The sequence below is a fragment of the Chroicocephalus ridibundus genome, chromosome 9, assembly GCF_963924245.1.
Source record: "Chroicocephalus ridibundus chromosome 9, bChrRid1.1, whole genome shotgun sequence".
Classification (NCBI taxonomy): Eukaryota; Metazoa; Chordata; class Aves; order Charadriiformes; family Laridae; genus Chroicocephalus; species Chroicocephalus ridibundus.
The window spans coordinates 29885759-29909763 of record NC_086292.1 but is presented as its reverse complement, the minus strand read 5'-3'; the positions used below and the strand labels follow the sequence as shown (position 1 = coordinate 29909763).

At 37.7% G+C, this 24005-nt stretch overlaps 1 protein-coding gene across 3 annotated transcripts in view; it reads right to left on the bottom strand.

Annotated features, from left to right (window-relative positions):
* SCAPER (S-phase cyclin A associated protein in the ER) overlaps positions 1–24005 on the bottom strand; it is a 163747-nt gene that overhangs the window by 68824 nt on the left and 70918 nt on the right. For all 3 annotated transcript variants that reach the window (XM_063346275.1, XM_063346276.1, XM_063346277.1), the window contains 3 exons: positions 20521–20657; positions 16223–16288; positions 6754–6880 (listed from right to left, as the gene is read on the bottom strand). In XM_063346275.1, coding sequence (XP_063202345.1) covers positions 6754–6880; positions 16223–16288; positions 20521–20657 — 330 coding nt within the window. The remainder of the gene's footprint in view (positions 1–6753; positions 6881–16222; positions 16289–20520; positions 20658–24005) is intronic.

Below are 24005 nucleotides of genomic sequence, written 5' to 3'. Positions count from 1 at the left end.
GAGCGTGTTAAATAATATACAGATAACGTGCCTGTGTGTATGCATGCATACACATAAGATCACAAAATATATAGACAATGTGTCTATAATTTGGGTAAAGCCACTAGCCCATAACTTAGGTAAACTAACTAAAACAGTAACTTTCACCCTTTTTCATATATAATGCCCTGTGATGCACTTTCTGATTTAGTAAGAGGTCGACAGATAGGCTGACACCTCCTGTGATTTCTCCAGCCCTCAATGAATCCATGTATCAGACTTTATGCTGGGCTTCTTCTAGAGGTGTAGAAACCCTTAACACTTAACCTTAACTAGTGACTATAGCTCTGCTACTGAAATAAGGAATCTATTCTATTCACAGCTCCCAAACTGATCTATTACTGTCTACCTCTCTCCACCTCTTCCCTTTGGGGAAAAAAAAAAAAAAAATCACAGGGTTTTTTAGGACCACAGATTTTTGCCACCATCTTACTCTCAGCTGACCCTTCAGTGCTCCAAACACAAGAACTATTAATTTTGAAAAGATTACTGAATCATTGCTCTGCCTGCTAACACTCCTGCTTTCTTCAGAGATACTGATTAACCTTGCCTCTAAGGACTCTAGCTGATTAACAAAACGATTGCTTTTTAGCCAAAATTTAGGTTTAAAATTTGCTGCTTCTAATTCACTCTTGACAGTTTTCTTCAATTACGAAACAGAAGCCACAAACCTCAAGTTATGGCCTGGGTGCTTTAAAACTAGTCTGATTTTTCCAGTGACATTATCTAGCATAAAATACACTACCTGTTTATGTTATTCTTGCTTAGCTTATGAATTCCAACTGCCTTCAAAAATTTGATATCAAATTACAGTATCTTGTCTAATACTCAGAGCAACAAGGATTATGTGCAGCAATAATGCCACATCCAGTTCACATATAATCAGGTTAAGAAAAGTTTAAAGATACATTATTGCCTTTCAGCTGGTCCAGAATTCAGTTCTTCTGAAAAATAAAATCCAGCCATTATATTCAGTGTCTTTCGATCCGCTTTTTGATGACTACACTACTCTGCTACACCCGAAACACGCAGCTGCCTACGTGCTCAAGCCAGCTTCACAAATTTTTGCAGCACCAAAATTAAACATGTAAGAGTTTGGGAATCGCAAGTCCCACTGTATTCTTAAATATACTTAAACAAGTAACAATACTGAGTATTTATAGCATACAGTATTTGCTTCTAAAATCTATTTTGTCTGTATATACATGTCATATATATATTTATATATGCACATATACACACACGAGGCAATTTTAAATCTCCATAGAGACTTTTAAAGAAATTTATCGTGAATGGTACAAAAGCCTACACATGTTCCATTTAACATGGCTCTTGCTCCATACCTTAGTTCTTCAACAGTTTTAATTTTATTGTTTTGGTTTCTGACGATTCAGAATTTGTATTATTGGGGAGGAAAAAAAAAAAAATAATATCAGGAGCAACTGGCCAGCCAATTCAGTTTGCCTTCCAAAAACTGGCCTATTAATCTTCACACTGGCTGTGGTCACCATACCCAATGGGCCTGACAGTTTAGAGAATAAAACATAAATATGGGGCCTGAGTGTGCTGTTAAAGCCAGCCATTTCTGACAGTCTTTACAATGGGATAAACACTGTCTGTCTACAGTCCCCATGTATTTGAAAGCTACGACAAACATTTTACTGAAATGTAAATAACTGACATCATGACTGCCGAAGCAGGAGGCCGAAAAATCTATCTAAAAATCGCAAAACCAAAAACATTGCCTGACACAAAACAAACGTTAATGGTCACTGAGAGAGCACGTTCCAGAGGTCATAAGCATTGAGATCCTTTTTTTAAAAAAGTATTAAAACACTGCAGTCAATTAATAGCTCAGATTCACACATTTTTCATTTACAAAATTACACCTTTTCCAAGGAAGTATACTTCCCCCCCCGAAATCTGTTTCCAGTAAGTATACTATTCTGAATTAGTAATAAAAAGAGGTATCTTGAAATTTAGCCTACTGAAAAGCAGCTACTTTTAGATTTGTATGAAGAGAGCTGGTGAGTAACTATAAGTGCTACGGGAACACAGCTATCCTCAAAACTGTACAAAACCATAGGAAGTTCTACAAACATCAGAAACAGTGAGACCTTCTTTGTTGGGGCTTTGTGCCTTGCGAGGGACATGTGAGTTCAGCTGTAATGTTTGCTTAGCCTGGGACATGTATAAAACCTCTATAATTCCCCGGTGGCTGCAGCCCCCTCCTCAGGAACACAGCTGTAAGATCTTCTCCATCAGATCACTTAGTTAAAGGAATCTTGTAACTTCTGTTGTTATGAAGATTTCTTTCAAACTAGTGGTCTGATGAGAACCATCATATAAAAATAATTCCAGTTAAGCAGGTTAACTGCTGCACTTGGATTCCAAAAATCCTGAGGTGCCCTCATGATCATATTGAACCTCTGTGTCATACTGCCAGTCAGAAGGACAGGAGGGAGACAAATTAAGGGCTTGTCTAGATGTCACACGTAAGTATTGTACAGATTTAACTACAGTGATTTAACTGCAGTGGTTTAGCTGCAGCTGAGCCAGGGGAAAAGGCTACTGCCCTCAGCTGCGTGTCACCACCCTTACTGAAGGCAGCATCCTGCCACGCTCCTCAAAATAATGGTGTCTGCCATCTCTGCCTAGCCTACACCTACCAAAACCACTCAGAATACTTCAAACATTTAAAAGTAGGAGTTTTAAAACATGGACCCAAAAAAATCCCTCTAAAACCAAATTTTAGGAAGAACTTTAGGGAAGTGATGGTCTGCCAGCCAGCCTAAGGATGACCACCCAAGAGGCAGTAACCTCTGACCCTAGTCAGGTTCATGGCCTTAGAAATACATATGTACTTCAGTCGCTGTAACATCTAACATCTGTATAGTAGAAAACTGTTTTTTTTTTTAATCAATAAACCTCACCTCCATAGACTGAGGGAAATAAATGATATAATCATAAGCAACTTAAAACTGTACCTGTAGTCACACTAAGATGCTATACAGCTTTAAATATACCGGTTTCTGACAGCGTTCCCTACTGCAGGACATTCTGTGTGAGTGCTCAAGTCGAACTTGAGCAGTTAATCCAGCATTCGTTGCACATCTGAACACACTGCTGCCCTTGGTAATGGATGTGTAAAATTAGCCTCATCAAAGAATGAGCATGTATAAAATCAAAAGAACTGTGGCAGAAAATCTGCTTTAGCCCTGCAGTTCCAAACATCAGCTCTGCCTTCCTTAAGAGGGTACAGGAGTTTTTCCTTTAGCATCAAAGGCCCATTCATGGGAGATCTTAAACTGAGCGTTATCAGATCTTATTAAGAGCTTGAAGAGTCCCATATGACAGCCCGCCAACATCAGGCCAGGGCTTTCTGGTAACATTTGCCTGCATTTTGCTGTTGTGTCTGTGCGCATGTTTGTTTTTTTTAATATACTTTTAAACAAAGTAGAGGTGAAAGTGAATACAACTTCCTTCCAGGATTTCTGCCAGAAAGGATGACAGACTATGCACAGAACTCAAGGACTCCCTTCCAACAATCTAGCGCACACCCAAGCCAGCACCCTGGCAGTCCCTGTTTGTAGATACATCTCCGGGACAGCGTAAGAGGCGTAGGCACCCACATCCAGATTTGTGCCTCCTGCTTGATGTCTCTAGCAGAAGCAGGGACATGTGACCTGAGGGGTACAAATCTATTTCAAACTGGAAAGCCTTATGGTTTATGACTTTTTAGCTCCCTTTATGTTTATTTGATGAAAATACATGTGAACCACAGGCTGCATGCAATTAATGGCGATGCTCCTTGTCAGATCCTCAAAACCTGTGCTTCAACTTGCTTACTTACAAATCCTTTTCTGGGACACGGTGCAATACTTCTATCAGTTGTAGAGCTTCATCCAAGTAAGCCAACATGGACATACCAAGAAGAGGTCTGGAGATGTAACAACCACTTGAAGCACAGCAAAGCAACTCCTGTTTCAGTTATTAGCACTTAAATCATGCACTGGATTCAAAGTAAAAGTTGCTGATTTTGCTGTGTTGCGTGGGACACCGGCAGCAGCCTACGAATTCTGCGTCAACGAGAAGCAGGTAGGGTGCTACAATAAACACACAAGACTTCAAAAAATACAGTGGTTAAGACGTGTCTTTGCCTGCGAGACCGATTTCTCAAATTTGACCATCCAGAGGCAATGACAATACAGAAAACTTTTAGTTTACATTAAACAAACTCTTCTTGCTATATTGGCCCAGACTGCAGAATCTGCTTACTTCAGCAGAGCAGGAAGGCAGGCAAAACAAAATCAACTTTACCACAATAGTCATGCAGGCTTGCCTCATCCTAGAACGTTCTCATGTTATAAAAGAAGTTGAGAAGTGAGAAAAAGCAGTATTCATTACTATGAAACACAACAGATGAAGACTAAATGCCAAAAGGAATTTTTAGTCTGATTTGATTCTACCTGAAGGCAAAACCCAGTCAGACAGGGCTGTCAATCTCTTGTGTGTGGCTTTTTTGTGATTCAAGTTTGCACAAAGAATACATTCCCACTCTTTAATGCTGTTTTAGTAGTCATGGAATTTCTAATGAGCTGAGTAACTCTTCCTTCTGTTGAGAAATTTAATGGTATTTATTCTTCTTATTTACCAACAGGAGCTCAGCATTTTATTTCATGGTTTGTAAAACAAATCTTTATTTCCCTGGTGAGACTGTACAAATACATTTTTCAGTCAGTGTAAACTACTAACAAAAGAAAACCCCAATGTTTCACAGAATGACTGAAAAGAGGTATTTTTGGATCAATTTTGTTTAATAATACTTTTGCAAAACTTCTTCTGAGCCTGAAGAATTTCTACTAAGTGGCAAGGATCTATTGTAGTGAACTCTGTCCTCCCTCAGGGCAATTCTTTATTCAACCCAGGCCATTAGCAAGGGTAAATCAATGTTATCAGCTCACACACACTGACAGCTTGTGTGGTTCCCACTCTCTCATTCCTCCCCCCACATTATGGTATATTTTTATGCTCTCCAGGGAAATTCAATTAACAGTGTCAGTCTCCTCCTCTCAGTCGCTGACTGACACCATCAAGATTCTTTTCACCGCCCATTGACATGTAAGATGTGTCTGCTGATTTCTTGACTTGCAAGTTAACAAGAGAATTACTATCCACTTCTATAAATGACTATGTACGATCTGCGTCGTAAACACAGCGACAGCTACTGAAATCAATCTTTCTTGACCTTATTGATTAGGACACTCAGATATAATAACAGTTCTTCAGTGGCAGAGTAATGTTTTGGGGGTAAAAACCCAAATCAACAATGCATGCCTATTAATACTATCAAATTGATCTTTTACTTCTCCACTGCAGACTCAACAAGCAGTAAAACGTTACCAACTATTAGTAAAACGTTACCAACAATTAATGATTAACATTTAGCTGCAATTCATGTCTTATTTAAAAGAACCTCAGAAAACATCTACTGATGAGAGGCTGGATACAACATCACTTCCCAATAACAGTTTCCAATAATTATTTACCTACCTTTCAAAAACAATACATGTTTTTATAGTCTTCATGCAACGTGATTTCTAGATTTTGAAATAAATAATTATTGACAAATTAATTTCTTAACACAAACACTGCAAAATTTGAAAATGTCACAAGTCTTCCAAAAACGCTATTAAACTTGCTCAGCAGCTCAAAGCAACTGACAGAACACATGGCAAGAACCCTATGCATCCTGGGCAGCACTCAGTATTGACTAAGCTGTGAAAAGCATCAAGTAGAGCTCTCATCTTCGCAGACACTAACTCTGAACAACGATGCAACCCCTCCTCAGATTTCATTAATTTGACTCCTCTCAGAAATAATTTTCATGGTTTCTTGATTACAGATACGAAAGAGAAGTATTTTCTAACCGTTAGAGAGAAAACAGAACATAACGTTCCACCTGAAAACTCAAACACTGTGGTCCTAATGGAGCAAAAATATGCATACCAAGACACAAAGCACTGTGGCAGCACACTGACCATGATAAAACAGTTAAAAAGATGTAAATGCTATGCTATCAATTAAAAAAATCCAACATTTACCATAAATCAAAACATGCTCCACAAACATAGCACTTCAAAAAAATTCAAAACATAGAAATATGCCATGTAAATACGCACACCATACCTTCATCCCCTATCAAAGACCTACCCCCAAAAAAATAGGTTTTGTTGTACTCCAACAGATTTGTGCTCCTCCAAAAGTCGGCCATAGCACCACAATCTGGTGGCTGCGATAGCAAAGGTGGCTCCAGTTCTTTAGTCTGTTCTCTGCTAATTGTTTTGACTCCTTATTGGAAAAGCTGTTTGTAGGTACACACTATAAACTAGATGACTGAAATGACCCAGGTTAAAAACAATCCTAATGAAGAATCCAGTGGAAGTACAGCTTGTCTTTATCCAGATGATCTAGCATCAGTCAAGCACGTTTTCAGCATTTCTGAAAAACTGCCTATAGAAAATCTGATGTCTAAACAAAAGCATTCACTGCTGCAACCACCACAGAAAAGAGTAAGAGGAGACGCTGCGTGTTACACAAAGGTCACGCATTCATCAGTACACATTTAAAACATTCCCAAATCCAAACTGATGATATTTGAGGGCAACACAGTTTACAGGTTAATCATAAGTTATACCATAACAGTCACAATACCTCTTTTTCCAGAATACGCGAGATCTCTCCTAAAGTTCTGTCCAGACCAGAAACTTTGTTGCTCCCCACCGAACAGCCATCCTGCATTTGGAGGTGCTTTAAGAGGTCTTTTGCTAATCGCTGTAACCTTCAACATTAAACAGAAAACAAAGAGCTATTAAAGCAAAAATCCTCCTGATCATGTAAACTTTCCTCTATGTAATGAAACTCTGCTAACTGAATCTCAGTAAAGCAGTCATCAAAATCTGTGTAAAAGTATTATCATCTATACTGAACAGCATGTAAACTATGCAATACAGCAAGGAGGTACAGTCAGCTTACAGCATCTATGACATTTCACTATCCCCTTTTTCAGGGAAATGACACAGAAATAATGTAAACAGTACAGCCATAAAGGTGCTTCTGTATTAACTACGTGTTTTTTTCTGTTGTTGTTAAATAGCGTTAACTTCCCTGTGCTTCCTCCACAGTTTATCCTGCTAGTTTCTGCCATCCTCAATTTCAACATGTTTTCATCCTCCTTTTCTTCCATCATTCAATCCTTTCCGCCCACTTAGCTGAGTAGCTCACTCTTGAGATGAGTAAGGGAAACAGAACAGCAGACGACTTGGCTAATTTCTTATAGGCATCATAAAAGAAATGGCTCTTTAGGGTTATTTGAATAAGTGAAAAGTAGTGACTTTGCAGACTACCTCAGAAAGGGCATTTTATTAATGAGGGTCAGTAATGAAGCCAAAATGCAGAGGTGGGAGAGATGCAGACACACGTGGGTTAGGACTCATTTTAGTTTTACACATCTACATCTGGGCTATTCACCTATGCTCTCTGCTAGGCAGTGCGGAGAAATATGCAGTTCCAAGGCACCACTCATCTCATCCTAAGGTCTAAAATAATACAGTCAAAACATACTTGTAACGTATCCTTCTTTGCTCTGAATGCGAAGTTAAGAACTAGCTCAGATGTAGACTTTTACATCTGTAGAGGCCTTAAGGCAGATGATGGCAGGGGGGCTGCAACAAGATGATCTTTATGGTCCCTTCCAACCCAAACCATTCTATGATTCTATGATACAAATGCTAAATAGAGTCCCTTAATGGGAGGCCGAGAGAAGCAGGGAAGAAGTATCACCCAGTACTTGCCACGTGTTCATCTAATGTTGCCTCAATATCTGCGACTGGCTGCTCTTACTGACAGGCTCTGTGTTTGGTTCACCTTTGGTTTGAACTATCGAGCAATTTGTACTAAAGCGGGACAAAGCTGGTAACTGAACAGAATGAGTGGGAGAAATACTGTTGTGACTAGAAGCAAACATAGCTCTATAGGAAGAAAAAGACAGGGGAAGAGTATCAATGCTTATCACAAAATGGGAGATCATCAGTGTAAAAGGGCCTAAAAGCATTCACAAGGTGACCAGAGAGTGACGGTAAAGAGAAAATTACATTATCTAGTCTCTGAGAGGCATGAAAGGAGACAGAATGGCTGGGGAGTGTACCACAATAGTGACATATGTAAAAAAAAAAAAAAAAATTCAAAATATTCATTTGGGGCAAGAATAGAGTTTCCACTTAATCAATAGGAAACAGGTACTCTGTACCTTTTCTTTGAAAAAACCCCCCAACCCCAAACTTTGTTAAAAGGTTTCAAGAGACTCTGAAAATACATATATGTTTTTAAAGTACAAATAAAAAAGACTTGCAGATTTTGTGTCTTAGACTTCTTATCATCTGGTCAGCTGAATCCACTAATATTCAGCCAGGATTTTTCTATGACAAGAAAAATAAAGGGAGATTACATCCTGATGAGATTTTCTGCACTGCTATTTCCTCTGTGGAAAATGAGGTTGGAGGAAACCTCTGTCTAACTCAGTCAGCCACGAGCTAAAATGGGAAAGAAAATTAAAAGCCAAAACCCAAATAACTGCAGAACTGGGACAGTAAATCAGATGACCACTAACTCTGGCGAGCGTAAGGAGTGGATTGCAGCACCAAGGAAAAGTCACATTGCTGCAGTCCAAGAAGACGATCTAGAAGCAGAATACTCCAGGTATTCTCACAGAATGTGATTTAGAATGGCTATTGCCTTGGCAATATCCTAAGGCATTAAGCAAAAATTAAAGACTTTCTCTCTTTGAAACATCTACAAATTCCATCATTAAAGCATATATAAAGCACTGAAAAAACACACCATGCTATATTGTAACTTCATCTGAGAGAAGACAGCGAGACGGGTTTTCATTTGCTTCATTTAACAACAGAGGAATGGAATTCAACCAGGATTAACCACAGAGGCTAAAGAAAGGGACTTTCCTAATCTACAGAAGGCATCAGCCTACAAAATGTGTAAGGTTTATCAAAACACTACTCACAAGGACTCAGATAGAAAATAATCATATTACATTGTTACTTCTGTTGAAAAATTCCCTTTCTTTCTCTTCAGTCTATAAAGATGCTACGTAAGTTAAACGTCATCTTCGGTTTCTGTCCTCAGGTAAAAAAAAACAACAACAACCACCACCAAAAAAAAAAACCCAAAAAAAAAGCTGTACAACACATTAACTCTCAAGGGAAAGCTTCCACCTTTCCATTTTTTCTAAAATTCTTTCTGGACAATTTTACCAAAATTCAAACATTCGAAGCATGTGTTCAACATCATACAGTAAGAAACATGCAGAATAAATTTTCAGTTCTACTGCATTAAAGAATTACCGCTCATGTCCTTATATCCTACTGTATGTTGGTCACCTGCCAAAAAAAGGTAACGTATGCTATGTGAGCACAAGAGAAATAAAAACTCTCTCCTCCCACTGAGTTAACCTTGGAAAAGTAGTTTAATTTAACATTCTTTATACTGACTTCTTGGCAGTGTCAGAGAAAGAATAATTTTAGGACTGTTTCAAAGGACTAGGAATCTATGCAAGATGACTTGTGCTTGGATATAGAATTTATCACTGCTACGAATGGATTTAGAAAGAGGGAACTCTTTGTACATATGATACTCCTTGTACACTCCTTGTGTGCACTGCAGGTTAATAGAGGATGGTATCAACACCTGATCCAGTGACTATGTGGAAATACTGTTGAGCCCAAATCCAAGTATTTCATGACAATTATTTAATCTTCATTTTGTCCCCCAATTTGCTTTCCTCCAGTGCTTACTGTGCTGTACAGGGAATGATAAATAACTGAAAATTTACTGGGCTAAATAAAAGAGAAAGTTAAAGTTAACGTATTTCTATCTAAAATTATTTACACCTCACCAATTAAGATTTTAGTATTGCCCACAAACAGATAATTCAGAATGCATAAGAAATATCATAAGGACAGAAGGCACTGATTGGTCTTGGAACATTACCATAACGTAAACTTTAATAAAAAATACAAAATGTGTTATCTGTTCTTTTTGCACTGCAAATGGATAAATGAGGGATATTCATATTAGAGGTCTATATAGCAAATATAGAAATAAAATTACATCTAAGTATTGTGTGAATTAAGGGTTTCTTTTTAGTGTGGGCTAAATATTTTTAGCAAGTTTAACACATTTTATAAGCTAAAGGAAAAGGACCTCTGTATTTATAGGCCACATTTCATCTGTAGAAATACATCAATGTATTTCAGCACTTCCACATTTAAATCCATGATTTCTTGGCCGTACACTGAATGCATGCAAGGAAGGATTAGTAGGACTGGGCAGAGGGCTGGATTCTGTGCAGTTCCTGTATGGAAGGAGCAGTTGCTCCTCCTGTAGGTTCCTGCTGTGGGTGGCCAGCCGCCAGCCGGACACACAGCCCCGATTCTTTCTGATGCAGCCTGTGCCTGGAGAGAACCGAGACAGTCTGTGGCAGTTCCTGCCCAGCCCAAAACAGGGAGTTACGCTGGATCCTCCCAAAGCAACGTGCAGCCCCTGCACTATTCTGTGCTGCCTGCAGTTTGGCCCCCTGCAGTAAAATTAATATACGTGCTGGCACACGTGGCATACTCCCACCGCTCTAGGTGCACAACGGAAAACATCACTCTACATCTCGAATTAGTCCCAAACACTGCTAGACATGAAACACCTATATCTACAGCTTCACACACCTTCTTTACTTTTTGAAATGGAGGCTATCTGAAAAATGACGAAAATCCCTACAAAAATTATTTTCTTATTTGAATTCCTACAAGAATACTCTCGCAATTCTCTGAAGATGAAATCTACCATCCACTCAATCATAAAGCAGGTATTAATTTTTTTTTTATGTTTAATTGAATTTTATTTTATTTTATTTACAGTTCAGCTCTTCTATAGTTCATAGAGCTGTTTGGTAACTAAATTTTGCACAAATACTTCCCGCTTCAGAGATTGTCTGATTTTTTTCCAGTAATCGGTATTTTGGTATAATATCTTTTAACTGGCCTAACCGGACCCTAGTCTACTACACCAAGAAAACTACACGGTAAGTTTATCTTGTGAATGCACTGATGTATCATACAGGAAATAAGAAAAAACTGTATCGTTAAAGGTATTTAGCTTGGGGCCTCTGCAAGAACAAACTTCGCACTACAGTCCCATCTTTTCTCCAGCAGACTCTTACAGGAAAAAATTTTTAATTTCCTAACTCTCCTCTTTTTGTGCTGCAGTCCTTTTTCAGGATAATAAGGATAATAGTGGTTCCCATTTCCATACTATCTGAAGCGTCCCTTTCATAGTTTAAAAAAAAAAAAAGGGTAAGTAAACAAAAAATAAGTGAAAAAACCCAATTCCTTCTTGCATGAGGAGAGACTAGCTCAAAGTATTAGACTAAGGGGTTCATTTTGGGTTTGTTTTTTTTTTTTTTTCTGCAATCCTGCTAACTTCCTTTAGGCATACAGCAATTTTTCATTACCTTACTTTCCCTGATTGTATTAGAGGATGACAATTACACTTTGCTACCTGCAGATCACTTTAACACTGAAATATATGGCCATTGGAGTAGAAGATAGTAAGTAGATGTAAGTAACACTCATTTTGTGAGTAAGTCTTCCTTCCCTTTGAAAAAATGTGCTCTGATGGACACCCAAGAATGCTGCAAACAGAAAGAGCCATCACTGACACACCTTTTGACAGGCTGACTTAACAGACTGGACACTAAATAATTACATACAGATCAGTTCCCAGAGAATACAAATTAATACTACAAATCCATCAAAAGTCCACCAGCATTTATAAAATGACCTAAGTGCCGTCTGTGCCCAAGCAGTTAATGCAGAGCAGAGAGAGGGCAGGGAGCAACAGCCTGGCTGCTCCCAGGTGAGAATGTCCGTAGTTCTCGAAAGTCCCTCTCCTCACATGAAAGAGTTCAGAGAGCAAAATACCTAGCAAATAAGGCAGTATTTGGAATTATCCTCACCCCCTCCAAACACACAGTAAGGAACACAATTTTTTTAATAGATACCAAAAAGAAAAAAATATCTGTTACAGACATCTAGAAGTCTTGTTTCTAAAACAGAACTACTCAGAGCTTTTCACAATCGCACTGAGGAAACGGAGTCAGTACCCTGAAACTGAAAAAGGCGTACATACCACGTCTATCAAAGCAAGACAAACCCTGTCTGTTTATTGATATTAGCGTATTACCAATGTCAAGCTTAGAAAGCACTTGGATTAGTGCTTCCTTAGTGCAAAAGGTTTTATAAATCTGCAAACCACGAACTAACAAGAACTACTGAAACAATCTATCAGCTGCAGCAGGAAATCAGTGGTCTCATAATATTAAGGTGGCTTAATCTTAAAGGTGATCTAAAAGGGCTTTTTACCTGCCAAAGACTAATTCTGGGTTCTGTCTTTCTTCTGTAACAACTGACAACATGACTAAGAACTAAAATCAGATAAGCAATTGCATTCCATAAATGGTTTTAGTTGTTTGCAAAGACACAATCAATCTGGGAGGAGAAGAGGGAGTCCAGAAATGTGACATAAGCAAGGAAGCACAAGGGAAAGTTATATTTAATGATTTCATTCTAAAATGCATTTGCTGCTGTTAAGCAAATAAATAAATCTACCGATTGTGTCACATTTTAAATGGAATTGAAAAAAAAAAATTTCATTTTTAAATTCCACAGCCCACTAAGTTAAGAAGTATTTTCTGTTCATCAGCACACTTTCACTCCAATCTGAACACCTCAAACCTTCCTTTGGAATAAACAAAAAGTAAGGCATTTGTTTTGACACAAAGAACACACTTAGCACACACTCAGTTTTTACCCACTTCATTCTGTGACATGACTTTTCTCAATAACTTTGCAGATCTCCTGAGAGCGTGTGTGGGATAGCTGTTAAGACTCCCAGTATTGGCAAGAGTCTGCTCTCTCTCAGCCAGGTACAGTAGCCGTTAATATTAGTTCATAGTACAGTACACTGTGTTCTGGCTAAAAAGGCAACAGTCTATTTTCATAGCTTCTTGATGTAATAATGTTTCAGTGGAGATCTACTACTGTTTGTCTCTTTCAGCTGATTCTTCATCCTACTGCTCCTGGTTAAGTGGGATCCTATGCTTCGTTCTGTTAAAAAGGTGGTTTTTATTAATTTTTCCTGTATTAAGAATATGTTTTTCCATGTAAACGGATTTGGTCTGGGCTAAAACTCTTGCCTCAAGAAATTTCTTGTTCTCTCATTCTTTCCCTTAAAGGGATAAAACTACCCTTCCCTATCTTTCTCGATTTTTTTAATGTATTGTGTAGAGTAAACGAATTTTAATAGAAATAAACTGGGCTCCTGGTTGACTCATGGACAGTCCTCTATTTCAGTTCATACTTGAGCTCCCGTTGCCATCCCCTCAATATCAAAGAAGCTTGCAAACATTAGAGCCCTGATGGTAGGTAAAAAGTTGTGTCATTTTGGAAATAACCATAACTATGATATCTGAAACTATGTTCTAAAAATTTAGATGTAAGCATCTGCTAGATCACTAGATTTCTACACGAAGACTGCAAGAGAAATCTCCCAGAAGATCTGTGATGAAAGTGAGCTACAGTGGCCATCGCACCAGCTCACATCTAAAAGGTTACAGCCCTAATCGAGGCTACAAAGGAGGAAAATAAGAAAGCAGATGGAAGAGAAGATTCTGCTGGAAAGCACACTAGCATTTCATTAAGTAAAGAGAAATTAAAGTGGCAAATTCAGGATCAGTCAGGAGATTACAAAAAAAACAAAATAAAATCATCAATCTGAGTTTCTGTTGCTTTGCAACTGAGACACAACTGACCAAATTACGTCACTGATAATCAGAACTCAGAAAGAAACTAAAGTGGAAGCACTACAGCTTATCGTTATTTTCAGAGTCACCCAAAGCCCCCACATTTCTACTTTCTGACAACTAGACCCTAATTTTTTATTTTCTGGTAGCAAAGAAAAGCAAAACACAGGAGCTACAAATCTATAAGTCTTAATCTGCCATGAAACTAATCTTGCAAATTGAAGTGCTGATTATTAAGAAACGAAGCCAACAACAGAACCTTCTTCCCCAATGTGTTTATGCAGGTGTGCCATCTGGTGGAGATGTTTCATTTTCTTATGTCAAACCTCAGTGATGGATTTTTATTATTTCAAAATACATACTGAGATTCAGCAGCAGGCTTTCAAGCTACTGAAAAGACTGTGTGAAAGGTAAAGCATACAAGCTAGCTGTACGTCCAACCAAGGAAGCCTAACAGCAAGGACCCTGAACATCTTAGGATGTTCAGGATTTTTAGGATGAAGGTATTTGAATCCAACTGTTGAGACACCACAGCCTCTTGACTTGTGAGCACAACTGTAAGAAAGGCACGCCATCTGCCCACTCTCCTGTTTAACTATGAATTGTAAATGGATGTCTCGGGAACATTAAGAACAGGACAAGCATATATAATCCTCTTTACTAATCCCTTTCTTGTCGCCATTTTCAGCTTAGGAATTTCTTGGGCTCGATGTAGTTTCCTAAAACTGCAGTAATGCAGGTAAACTTTTAGCATCTGCATGATTGTTGTCAATGAGTTCCATACACCTAATTGCACACTGCAGGAAGAATTACCATCTTTGGTTCTTCTGAACCTGGCTCCATCTTCATTCTGTGCTCCCTCATTCTGGTACCAGGAAGCATGGCAACCAACCAACACCCATCCCATTTTTCCATGCCATTAATAGATCCCTGTAACATATCCCCATTACGACTTCCTCCCATTATCAGATTTTTCTCCAGAACGAGTAGTACTAGTTTACCTAATCTCTAATACAGAAGTCATATGAGAAATTATTACTGTTTTCCTTTCCTGCCTTCTCTGAACCTGTAACAATTCTAGCATACCCTTTCTGAGATGAAGAACCAGAACTGCACATAGTATTCAAAAGATGCAGATGACACAGGCATTTGTACAAAATGACATTCTGGTTTTGCTCCTTTCTAAATAATTTTAACAAAGGATTTCCTTTAACTGCTAAGAGTACTGAGCCGATATTTTCTTGGAACTACCCACACTTCGTATGTGAAGATATAATTGAGCTCTGCCTTCCCCCTCCATTGTGTAGCACTCAATATACACTGGATTTCACCTGTTGCTTTACCGCTGAGTCACTCGCTCTCTTCAAAACCATCATTCAGTATCAGTTTTTGTCCCTACTATCCTGAATATCTTTGCATCATCATCAAACTGTGTCACCCCACTGCCTGCCGTCTTTTTCCAAGTCACTTGTGAACATGCTGAACATCGTTGGACTGCAGAACTCTACCGGTAACCTCCCAGTTCTGCAAAGACTGATCATACACTCCATTTCTTTTCATTTTTTTAACTGATTTTCTGATGCCACAGCTATATAGTTTCTTTTAAAAGCTTTGGTGAGAAATCTTGTCAAAAGCTTTTTGTAAATCCAAATATTCTGCATCGTTTGCCAACCCGTTTCAGTGGAATCAGAAAGCAAAAGCTGAGCAATTTTCAGTTTCAAACTAAGAAGGAGGAATTTGCCAGTGATACTATGTCGTGTTTTAATATTACCATCCAATGTTTTCATTTGTGCCTTATCTTAGACAATAAAAAGGTCTATTCTTTAAAAAGCTCAATGCCAGATTAAGACATTTATGCATTAAAATATCTGCACTTTTACCCTATGAACCTCTGTTTCTGACAAATGGAGGCCAAACATAAGATTTTCAGTCCCAGAACTCTAGTGCCGAATTTTTACCATCAGTCTTGAAGTACAAAGCTTCTTGCTTCCAGGTAAATAAAGGATGAACATTATGTTCAATTTAATATTGCATTTTACATGTTCTAAGATACACAAAGCCTTCAGAAAAAATCGCATTTATAAGGTCTGACCTTTTGTATTAGCAACTGATCCGTAATCGAAGATGGCACTATGCCCCATATTGAATGAGAACCCAACCACACCTGCTCCATCAGAAATTTCAGAAGCACTTCTGCTACAGACAAGGGGAAAAAGAAAGTGTTTATGTCTAAAATACATAAAGTTAAATGCTTACTTGGCTTTAAATGGGGAATCAGAGACAGCATTTTTTCCTTCCATCAAACTCTCATACTCCTTTGCCCTGAAGAAGAAAATATTCATTATTATTGACTGTTGCCTAAAGTGTACAAATGTAAGATCAGCAAGATAATTCTAAACCTTTGGGTTTTTTTCTATTTCATAGCAATGCACAGCATTTCCGTCTGTTCTTGCCTGTCACAATCCATACTGATGCTTAACTATTAGCCATTAACAATTTACTATTAATATCACTACTTTAGAATAACTTTAATACACCATTTGTGCACTGATGTTGACTTTCCAAATGGTAAAAACTGGTACAAGTGATATATAGAATTGCAGTAACCTACAGCTTATTATAAAATTATCATATTTGTCAGAGGAAAATATTAGTAATTTAGTGCAGATCAGAAGATCACTACATCACAGAGATTATAATTAACATATAAATAATTTGTTATATTTACAGGTTCAGGAGTATTTTTTATGTAATGAATGACTATTATAATGAACCTTGTTAGGCACAGAACATAGTAGTAAATACTTACACCAGTGAGTGTTTTACTGCTGGAAACAGAAACACAAACCTCTTTAGTCCCTTGAAAGTATTATTTACGCTGGCCATATGCCAAAAAGCAGAAAGAGGAAGACAGGACTTTTTTTTCCTACTGCTTGTTTTGACTCCAGCCAGCCTGTGCCAAAAGGTGAAAGTCATCACCAGCTCATCAACCAAACCAGGATGCGCAGTGGTAATCCTGTAATAATCTTTTATAACGACATACACACACAAAGTAAAACTAATCCAGACACTACAGTGATACAGAAAAACTCAATTCTCAGAAAGACTTCTGCAATGAAGAAACATCCAGCAGGCAGTTTTACAGCATTTAGCTGTTAAAAATAGCTAACTTGATCCATTAAAATTGCTCTTTCGATTTTTATTCTGAAATGAAGACTTCAGAAATGCAAGACGGATCTCTAGGGAGTTCAGGGAGATCCACTGTTCAAGCCTCTTGAGGTTGTGTTCTCAGATGAACAAGGGACAACATCATTCACGGCTTGGAAAATTCTTCAAAAAACCTGTACACGCACCTGAAAAAACTTAACCGGCACGCTGGACTAAATCTGCCATCAGGTATGTGATCTGTCTCTCTCTACTAAGAGCATCCATAACAAGCCCCAGAGGAAAGTGCCAAAACCCCCTTAGGACAGCAGTAGGAAAAAAAAATGCCTCAGGGCAACTTCCACTCATAAAAATGGTGTTTCCTATTAATTTTAAGGGTATTCTGAATATTAGCTGCGGTCAGTTGACATTCTTGCCAACTTTACAAATGTCCAATTGGGTTTTTTTCAAATTTAAGATTTTGACAATGGCTTCCAATGGGAAATATGGTTCATTGCTGCACTGCAAAAAATATTATTTAATTCCTGTTATTTCTCTCGGATACATACACTAAATGTTTCTTTATATTTTCTGTTCAATCAAGTGGATCAAGGTTTGCAAAGCAACTCAAATTTTCCCTTGGCTTGTTTAACCTATACAACTTACGCTACACACAAACATTGTTACATTAGCAGTAGCTCTGATTTGTGGATCATTAATAAAGCTATTAATCACAAATGAATTTAGTATTAAACATGAAGGTGAGATTTCTTTATTAACCTCTTGCCTTCTCTCCTGCCTCTCAGCCAGAAACAACACATTTCAGCTTCGAGTTTTGTACAGACAAGTCAGTCAAACATGAATAATCACCTAAAAAGATCTGTTACTAAATGAAGATGACTGGAGTGCTTTAACCCCATGGCAAAGCGTACCTCAGCTGTGCGTACTTCCCAGCTGCAAACTACACCTCCTACTGCTGGAGCTTTCATCAAGCCTCCTTTTGCCACGCGGGTACCCAAGTATTCTGCTCACAGCACATACGCGTTTAACCTGAGATAATTTACTTAGCTATATATCAGTTGTTGCTATAGCACCAGTTTAATGGCTTAGGGTTATAAATATAATTAATAAGACTAAAAAAAACTTCTCAACATATCTAATAACCCATTGACCACAATTTGTCCCCTCGTTCACCCTTGCCCTTCATTGCTTTGCTATTGTAATAGTGATTTAAGATCTAGGAACTCAGGAGTGCAACAGGAACCTATTTGGATGCAGTTGCTTATTTTTTTCAAGTTTAAAATATCACAGCTTCCTAGAAACTGAAATGAATGTATAATTGAGGAATAAGGGGGTTTGTTATAACTATTTATTTTTCTAGAGAAGAGGAATAGTTGCAAATATGTACTAAAACACGGTTTGCAGATAATCTGCTAACACCTGTGAAACTATGTGAATTATTGACATCAAATGCTCTTCACCTTCAAACCATGCTCAATAGATTAATTATTAAGTACTTTAACTATACATTCCACCTGAGTTTTGACTTGATTTTAAGCGGTAAACTCCCAGCCATCTGGTGGTCTAAGGTACATCAGTACTGTCCAGTTTGTTGGGCAAACATAGTAGACGTTACCTAAATTGTTTAATTTCGTATTTCATATTGTAATTCTGAGGTTATTGCTTTAATTGCTTTAGCCACATAACTTAAGATAATCCTCTTTCATTTTCTGAATATGGAAAACCTCCCCACCTTACCAGTAATAAGCTTAAATGCAGGAACATCCAGGCAGTATTTCTCATTACTATGCCCATTACTATTACTCAAGTGTCAATTATAGTAACTGTAGGAGACTGGCAAGACTTGCATGGCTAAAGTTAATTTCCCAAATGGATTTCCCCCCCTCCCATCAATTTTTTGTTTGAAATTCCATGGAACAAGCCTTGCTTCATATTGGTACTGGACATTTTTATTAGCAAATCTTTTGTGTTAACATTAGAGAACTCATGATGAAATCTACAATTTAACTCTCAGTCACCTTCAAGGACAGTAATCCCATTGAAAAGTTTAGTCACCCTTTAAAACTAAAAACAAGCTTAATGAACACGAATTTCATGTCTTGCCAATATAACTCCTCTTAGGATTTTGAAACTTTCGCTGTATTTTTCAACAGTATATCACCTTTTAAAATGATGCCCCTTTATTACTGTTTAATTATAATTTTTGATGATGAATATGCTGACTCACCCAACAGTCTGACACATAAGAATTCAAAGCGTTCTGAAAAAGTTTTTCAACTGTCAGTGCCAATAAAAAATTATTATTTAAGCTTGCATTCCTAGGTCTGACAAATCTTTGACAAATTCAACAGAAGCAGCTCTTGAGAAAGAATTAAAATTGGATCCAATAACTGCACTAAATCAACAGGTAATGTTAATAACACTGCATCTTGAGCAATCAGAAACCTGGAAGAATATGTTATCCAGTATCAACAGCGTGTTCAAATATGGTATCCAGGTAATGGATTAGCTCACCCAAAGATGAAAACAATCAGAAACAGTAATACATTGTAAAAGTATTGTTTTTGAAGACTAATGTGCCATTATTAGCACTGTCATGAGTTAATAAAACATCTCATTTTTACTGCAGCTCTAAAAATCCGTTCAGCTGTTTTTCTCTTATTTGTAGCCGTTCTTGCTTAAAAACAAAGCAGAGAGTGTAACAATGATTCTTACCTTCTGAAAAGTGTTTTTAGAGATAAATGCAAAAATACGTTATAATATTCAGTTAAGCATTAACCTCAGCTGGGGACTATTCGGCTATAAAGACTGACACTGCCAGTTCATGATATAATGATGTCCTGCATATCATATTGATTTGCAGACGTCACCTCTTAGACTAATAACAAATTGCAGGTCTGACAACTCACTTTCCATTTTAAGATATTTTTAACTTTTTTTTTGTTGTGGCAGGCAACAAAAAATGATTAAATTTAGTCATGGGATTTGACACTACAGCAGGCTGACTTCTATTTGTTGATTACTATTGATTTTCTTTGATACTTCATTTAAAAATCAATAGCTCGAAAGAAAAATAGGCATGGTTTACACAAATTTAAACATGCTATTGTATGCTAGAAGAGGCTACAGTTTTGGCAGGGCACTGGCATCCAATTATGAGAAAAGCTCTTAACAGGTGAAACCAAGGGCTCCAGATCGATATTCAGTTTTCTTTCTCAATCAGAGAAAGTGGCCATAAATTAGGCTCATCAGTGTTATTTTCAAGACACTCCCAAAGCAAATAATTTTTAAATCTTTTTTCAGCCTTCCACTGCACTCATACTAAAGGTCAAAAGATAAAGTTTAGACAAAACTTAAAGAAAAAAAAATTAAAAAGAAATTTGTACCACCTGGAGTTCATCCGCGCCTTTAGCTTTTTGGCTTTCTTTTTGGTTTTTTGTTTCTCCTCTCCGTCTTTTAAAGGTTCCACAGGAACAGAACTCTCAATCACAATATCCACTATGTACTTTTTTAATGACAGGTGCTCCTGCAGAAAATATGGAAATAATATTTACTCTCACAGAATGCGATGGACATTATAGATTATCTTCCCAGGAAACAACAGCGGTAAATATTTAACAAAAGGTTAAGAAAATGAAGAAAAAATTTAAAATACATTTTGGGAAAGAGATTATTTCACACTGGAAAGAACACATTGTAAGTGTTTTGTAATAAGGGAGAATAATTACTGAGTGAAGTAAAGGAGAATAAATATTGTCCCTCATTTTCAAGAGCTGTTACTTAAGAAGTACGAGCTCCAAGTCGACATCCTCTCTTTTCTCCAAGCTGCCTTTTGCAGCTACATAAAACCAATGCCCTGCCCTACCAACATAACTCATTATATTAAACGAACTAATTCTGGTTTATGACTTCTATTCTTCATGAAAACCTAAACTTAACTTTTGTTAAAATACACTGAAACTATTCACTACTTACAATGTTACAGAACCACAGAACGGTGGGGTTGGAAGGGACCTCTGGAGATCACCTAGTCCAACCCCCTGCCAGAGCAGGGTCACCCAGAGCAGGTTACACACAGGAATGCATCCAGGTGGGTTTGGAATGTCTCCAGAGGCGGAGTCTCCACCACCTCTCTGGGCAGCCTGTGCCAGGGCTCTGACACTGTCACAGGAAAGAAGTTCCTCCTCATGTTTAGGTGGAACTTCCTATGCTCAAGTTTGTGCCTGTTACCTCTTGTCCTGTCACTGGGCACCGCTGAAAAGAGCCTGGCCCCATCCTCCTGACACCCACCCTTTCAGTATTTATAAGCATAGGTAAGATCCCCCCTCAGTCGTCTTTTTTCCAGACTGAAGAGACCCAATTCCCTCAGTCTTTCTTCATAAGAGAGGTGTTCCAGTCCCCTCATCATTTATTGATGAGAGTATTACTCTTCCTCTCACATTAATAAATTTGCATTGAACTAAAATATTGGTAAAATCTCAGTTGCACACAGAAGAAATGCTTTAATTATGAAATAGTACAGTTTTTACATGACGGCATGCAAGAAAAGGGAATGTGATTACACCATGTGATTTTAAATAAATGCTTTGTTTCAAGATTTTTAGAAGACATTACAAAAGATTTCCTGTTTCATCAGAAGTACTTTTCAGTGAAAGCATAAAGTACCCCAGTACAGTTCAAGGTCTACATTTAAAATAAATATTTATCATTTAGAGATGAATAACCAACAAAGCTATTCCCCGAAAGCTGTTCGCAATTGTGATTGACCTATGCTATCCATGAATGGACACGTAGGTGCTTGTAACAATTCCAATGACCAGCGGCCTATCCAGAAACTACACATACAAACAATCCCTCCAAAAAACCCCAAACCAACAAACTGACAAAAAACCCACAGCTGCTGAACCGTTAAGTACCTTACTTTTCCTTAGTTCTCTCAAGTTAGAAATTTACTCGAAGTACTCTATGCAGCAAGTTAGATTTCAACAATCAAGAAGGATTTATACTCAAGTGCCCCTTCTAAACTTACTTTTCAATTTAACTGTGCATTACTGAATTTAACCTCTTCTGAACTATCAACGTACTTCAGACCCTTCCTCGTCAGTGCAAGAAACTTAAACAAATTTAATCAACACAATTTTAAAAGTGACCCACTTAAACCACTACAATGCCCACAATTAGCCTACTTCAGTTGAAAAATATGTGTAACCTGATGCTCTGTGTGATACTGCAGCGTCCTTCTATGCTAATAAAAGACTAACAGACACATTCCCACTGTTGAAATCTCTCACACAAACACCTCGATGCAACAAGTGGACACTGTATCTCCACACTGCATTATGGCTGCTTGTACAACTACTAATTGTTCATTTTTACAAATAACAACAAACAACTAGTTTAATGAGCATTAATCAGAATGTATTTACCTCATTTTTAATATACTGAGGCTTATATTTGTTTTCTTACAGAATACTGAACACATCATGAAGTGTAGGTCACCACTGCTTATTAGGATAATTTATCCTGGAAAGCGATTAGTGCTACAATCAGATGTGGTTACTCCTTCCTTTTTACTAAGTATCCTTAAAATTCAAAGTAAAAGGCGAAGTGTTCAAAAATTTATAGACAATATTTTCCAGAAAATAACCTATATTTTCTTTCACTTATTCAGGAAAATATTATGCCCATTGAAAACAAAATAAATCTCTGTGAAATTTCCTGGAAAAAGACCGTTTAGTTTCTGTAAAGCACTGCTGCATGATATACCCTAGCAATGTATATTTGGTCAAAATAGTAATTGAAATTTCTATCTTAAATCATATGAATGCAAAACGAATATTGAATTAATATTCGACATATGAAATAAAGCATAATAATCTAAGCAAATTGTAAAAGTACCGCTGACTTTAACTTTGCCACACTGCCTACCCTGGATAACTCCCCAGGACACCTGAGCTTTTTTCCCCTCAATGTATTGGTCCAAGTGGTTCAAACCATGGTACTGCTGTATCCATACGTAACATAATTCTAACAGCTTTTGTAAGCATTTGCCCCCCACACACCTTAATAGTATCCATTTAATTTTAGCAAGAAGTGCTTAAAGGAAAATGTTCTTTAGGTATCTTAAAAGGCTGTCCCCTTTGAGCACGACTCAGTAGTACAAGACTAGCAAAATATCCCAGTTTTTGAGGAGCTGGTTCTTAACCAGTCTGTAGTAGCACAGAACACAAACCATTGAAACCCCAGTTCATTTTTGGGGTTACAAAACCCCAGTTCATTTTTGTCTCCTCAGAGAGATGTATCCCTCAACACTCACTGAAAAATAACTTTTCCCTTAAACTTTCTTTTAAAAAACAGAAACTTGGTCATAAGGCTGAAACTTCACAGGAAACTGATGGGTTTGAGTTCTTCAATTTAAGAAAGGACTTCCTCAGAACAGACTATGACACTACTTAACCTGTGACATTTTGGGATTCTCAGTTATTTAAAAAAAAAATAAATACAATTTTGGTGGGATTTGATATGTACCTCCCTGCTTTCCAAACTGAACTAGCATAGCCTAGCACTGTAATATACCATTAGTGTACCTCATGTCTTATGACTGCCATGAGCACTTGTAATATACCAAACTAACATGGACTATGACTATGGTTCTATGTCTTTGTTTACAGTGAAACTGTTTTTTCTGGTTCAGCAAATCTTCAAACTATTTACTATATCCTTCCAAGTGACAGCAGCACAAAATGAAGGTAACACTGGACTTTGCAATGGACATCACCTTACGAAAGGGGCAGAACTTCTCCATCCAGGTGCCGGCAGCCTCCTGTCCTCCCACCGCATGACCACAGCTGCACACATGGCAGCAGGCTTCTGC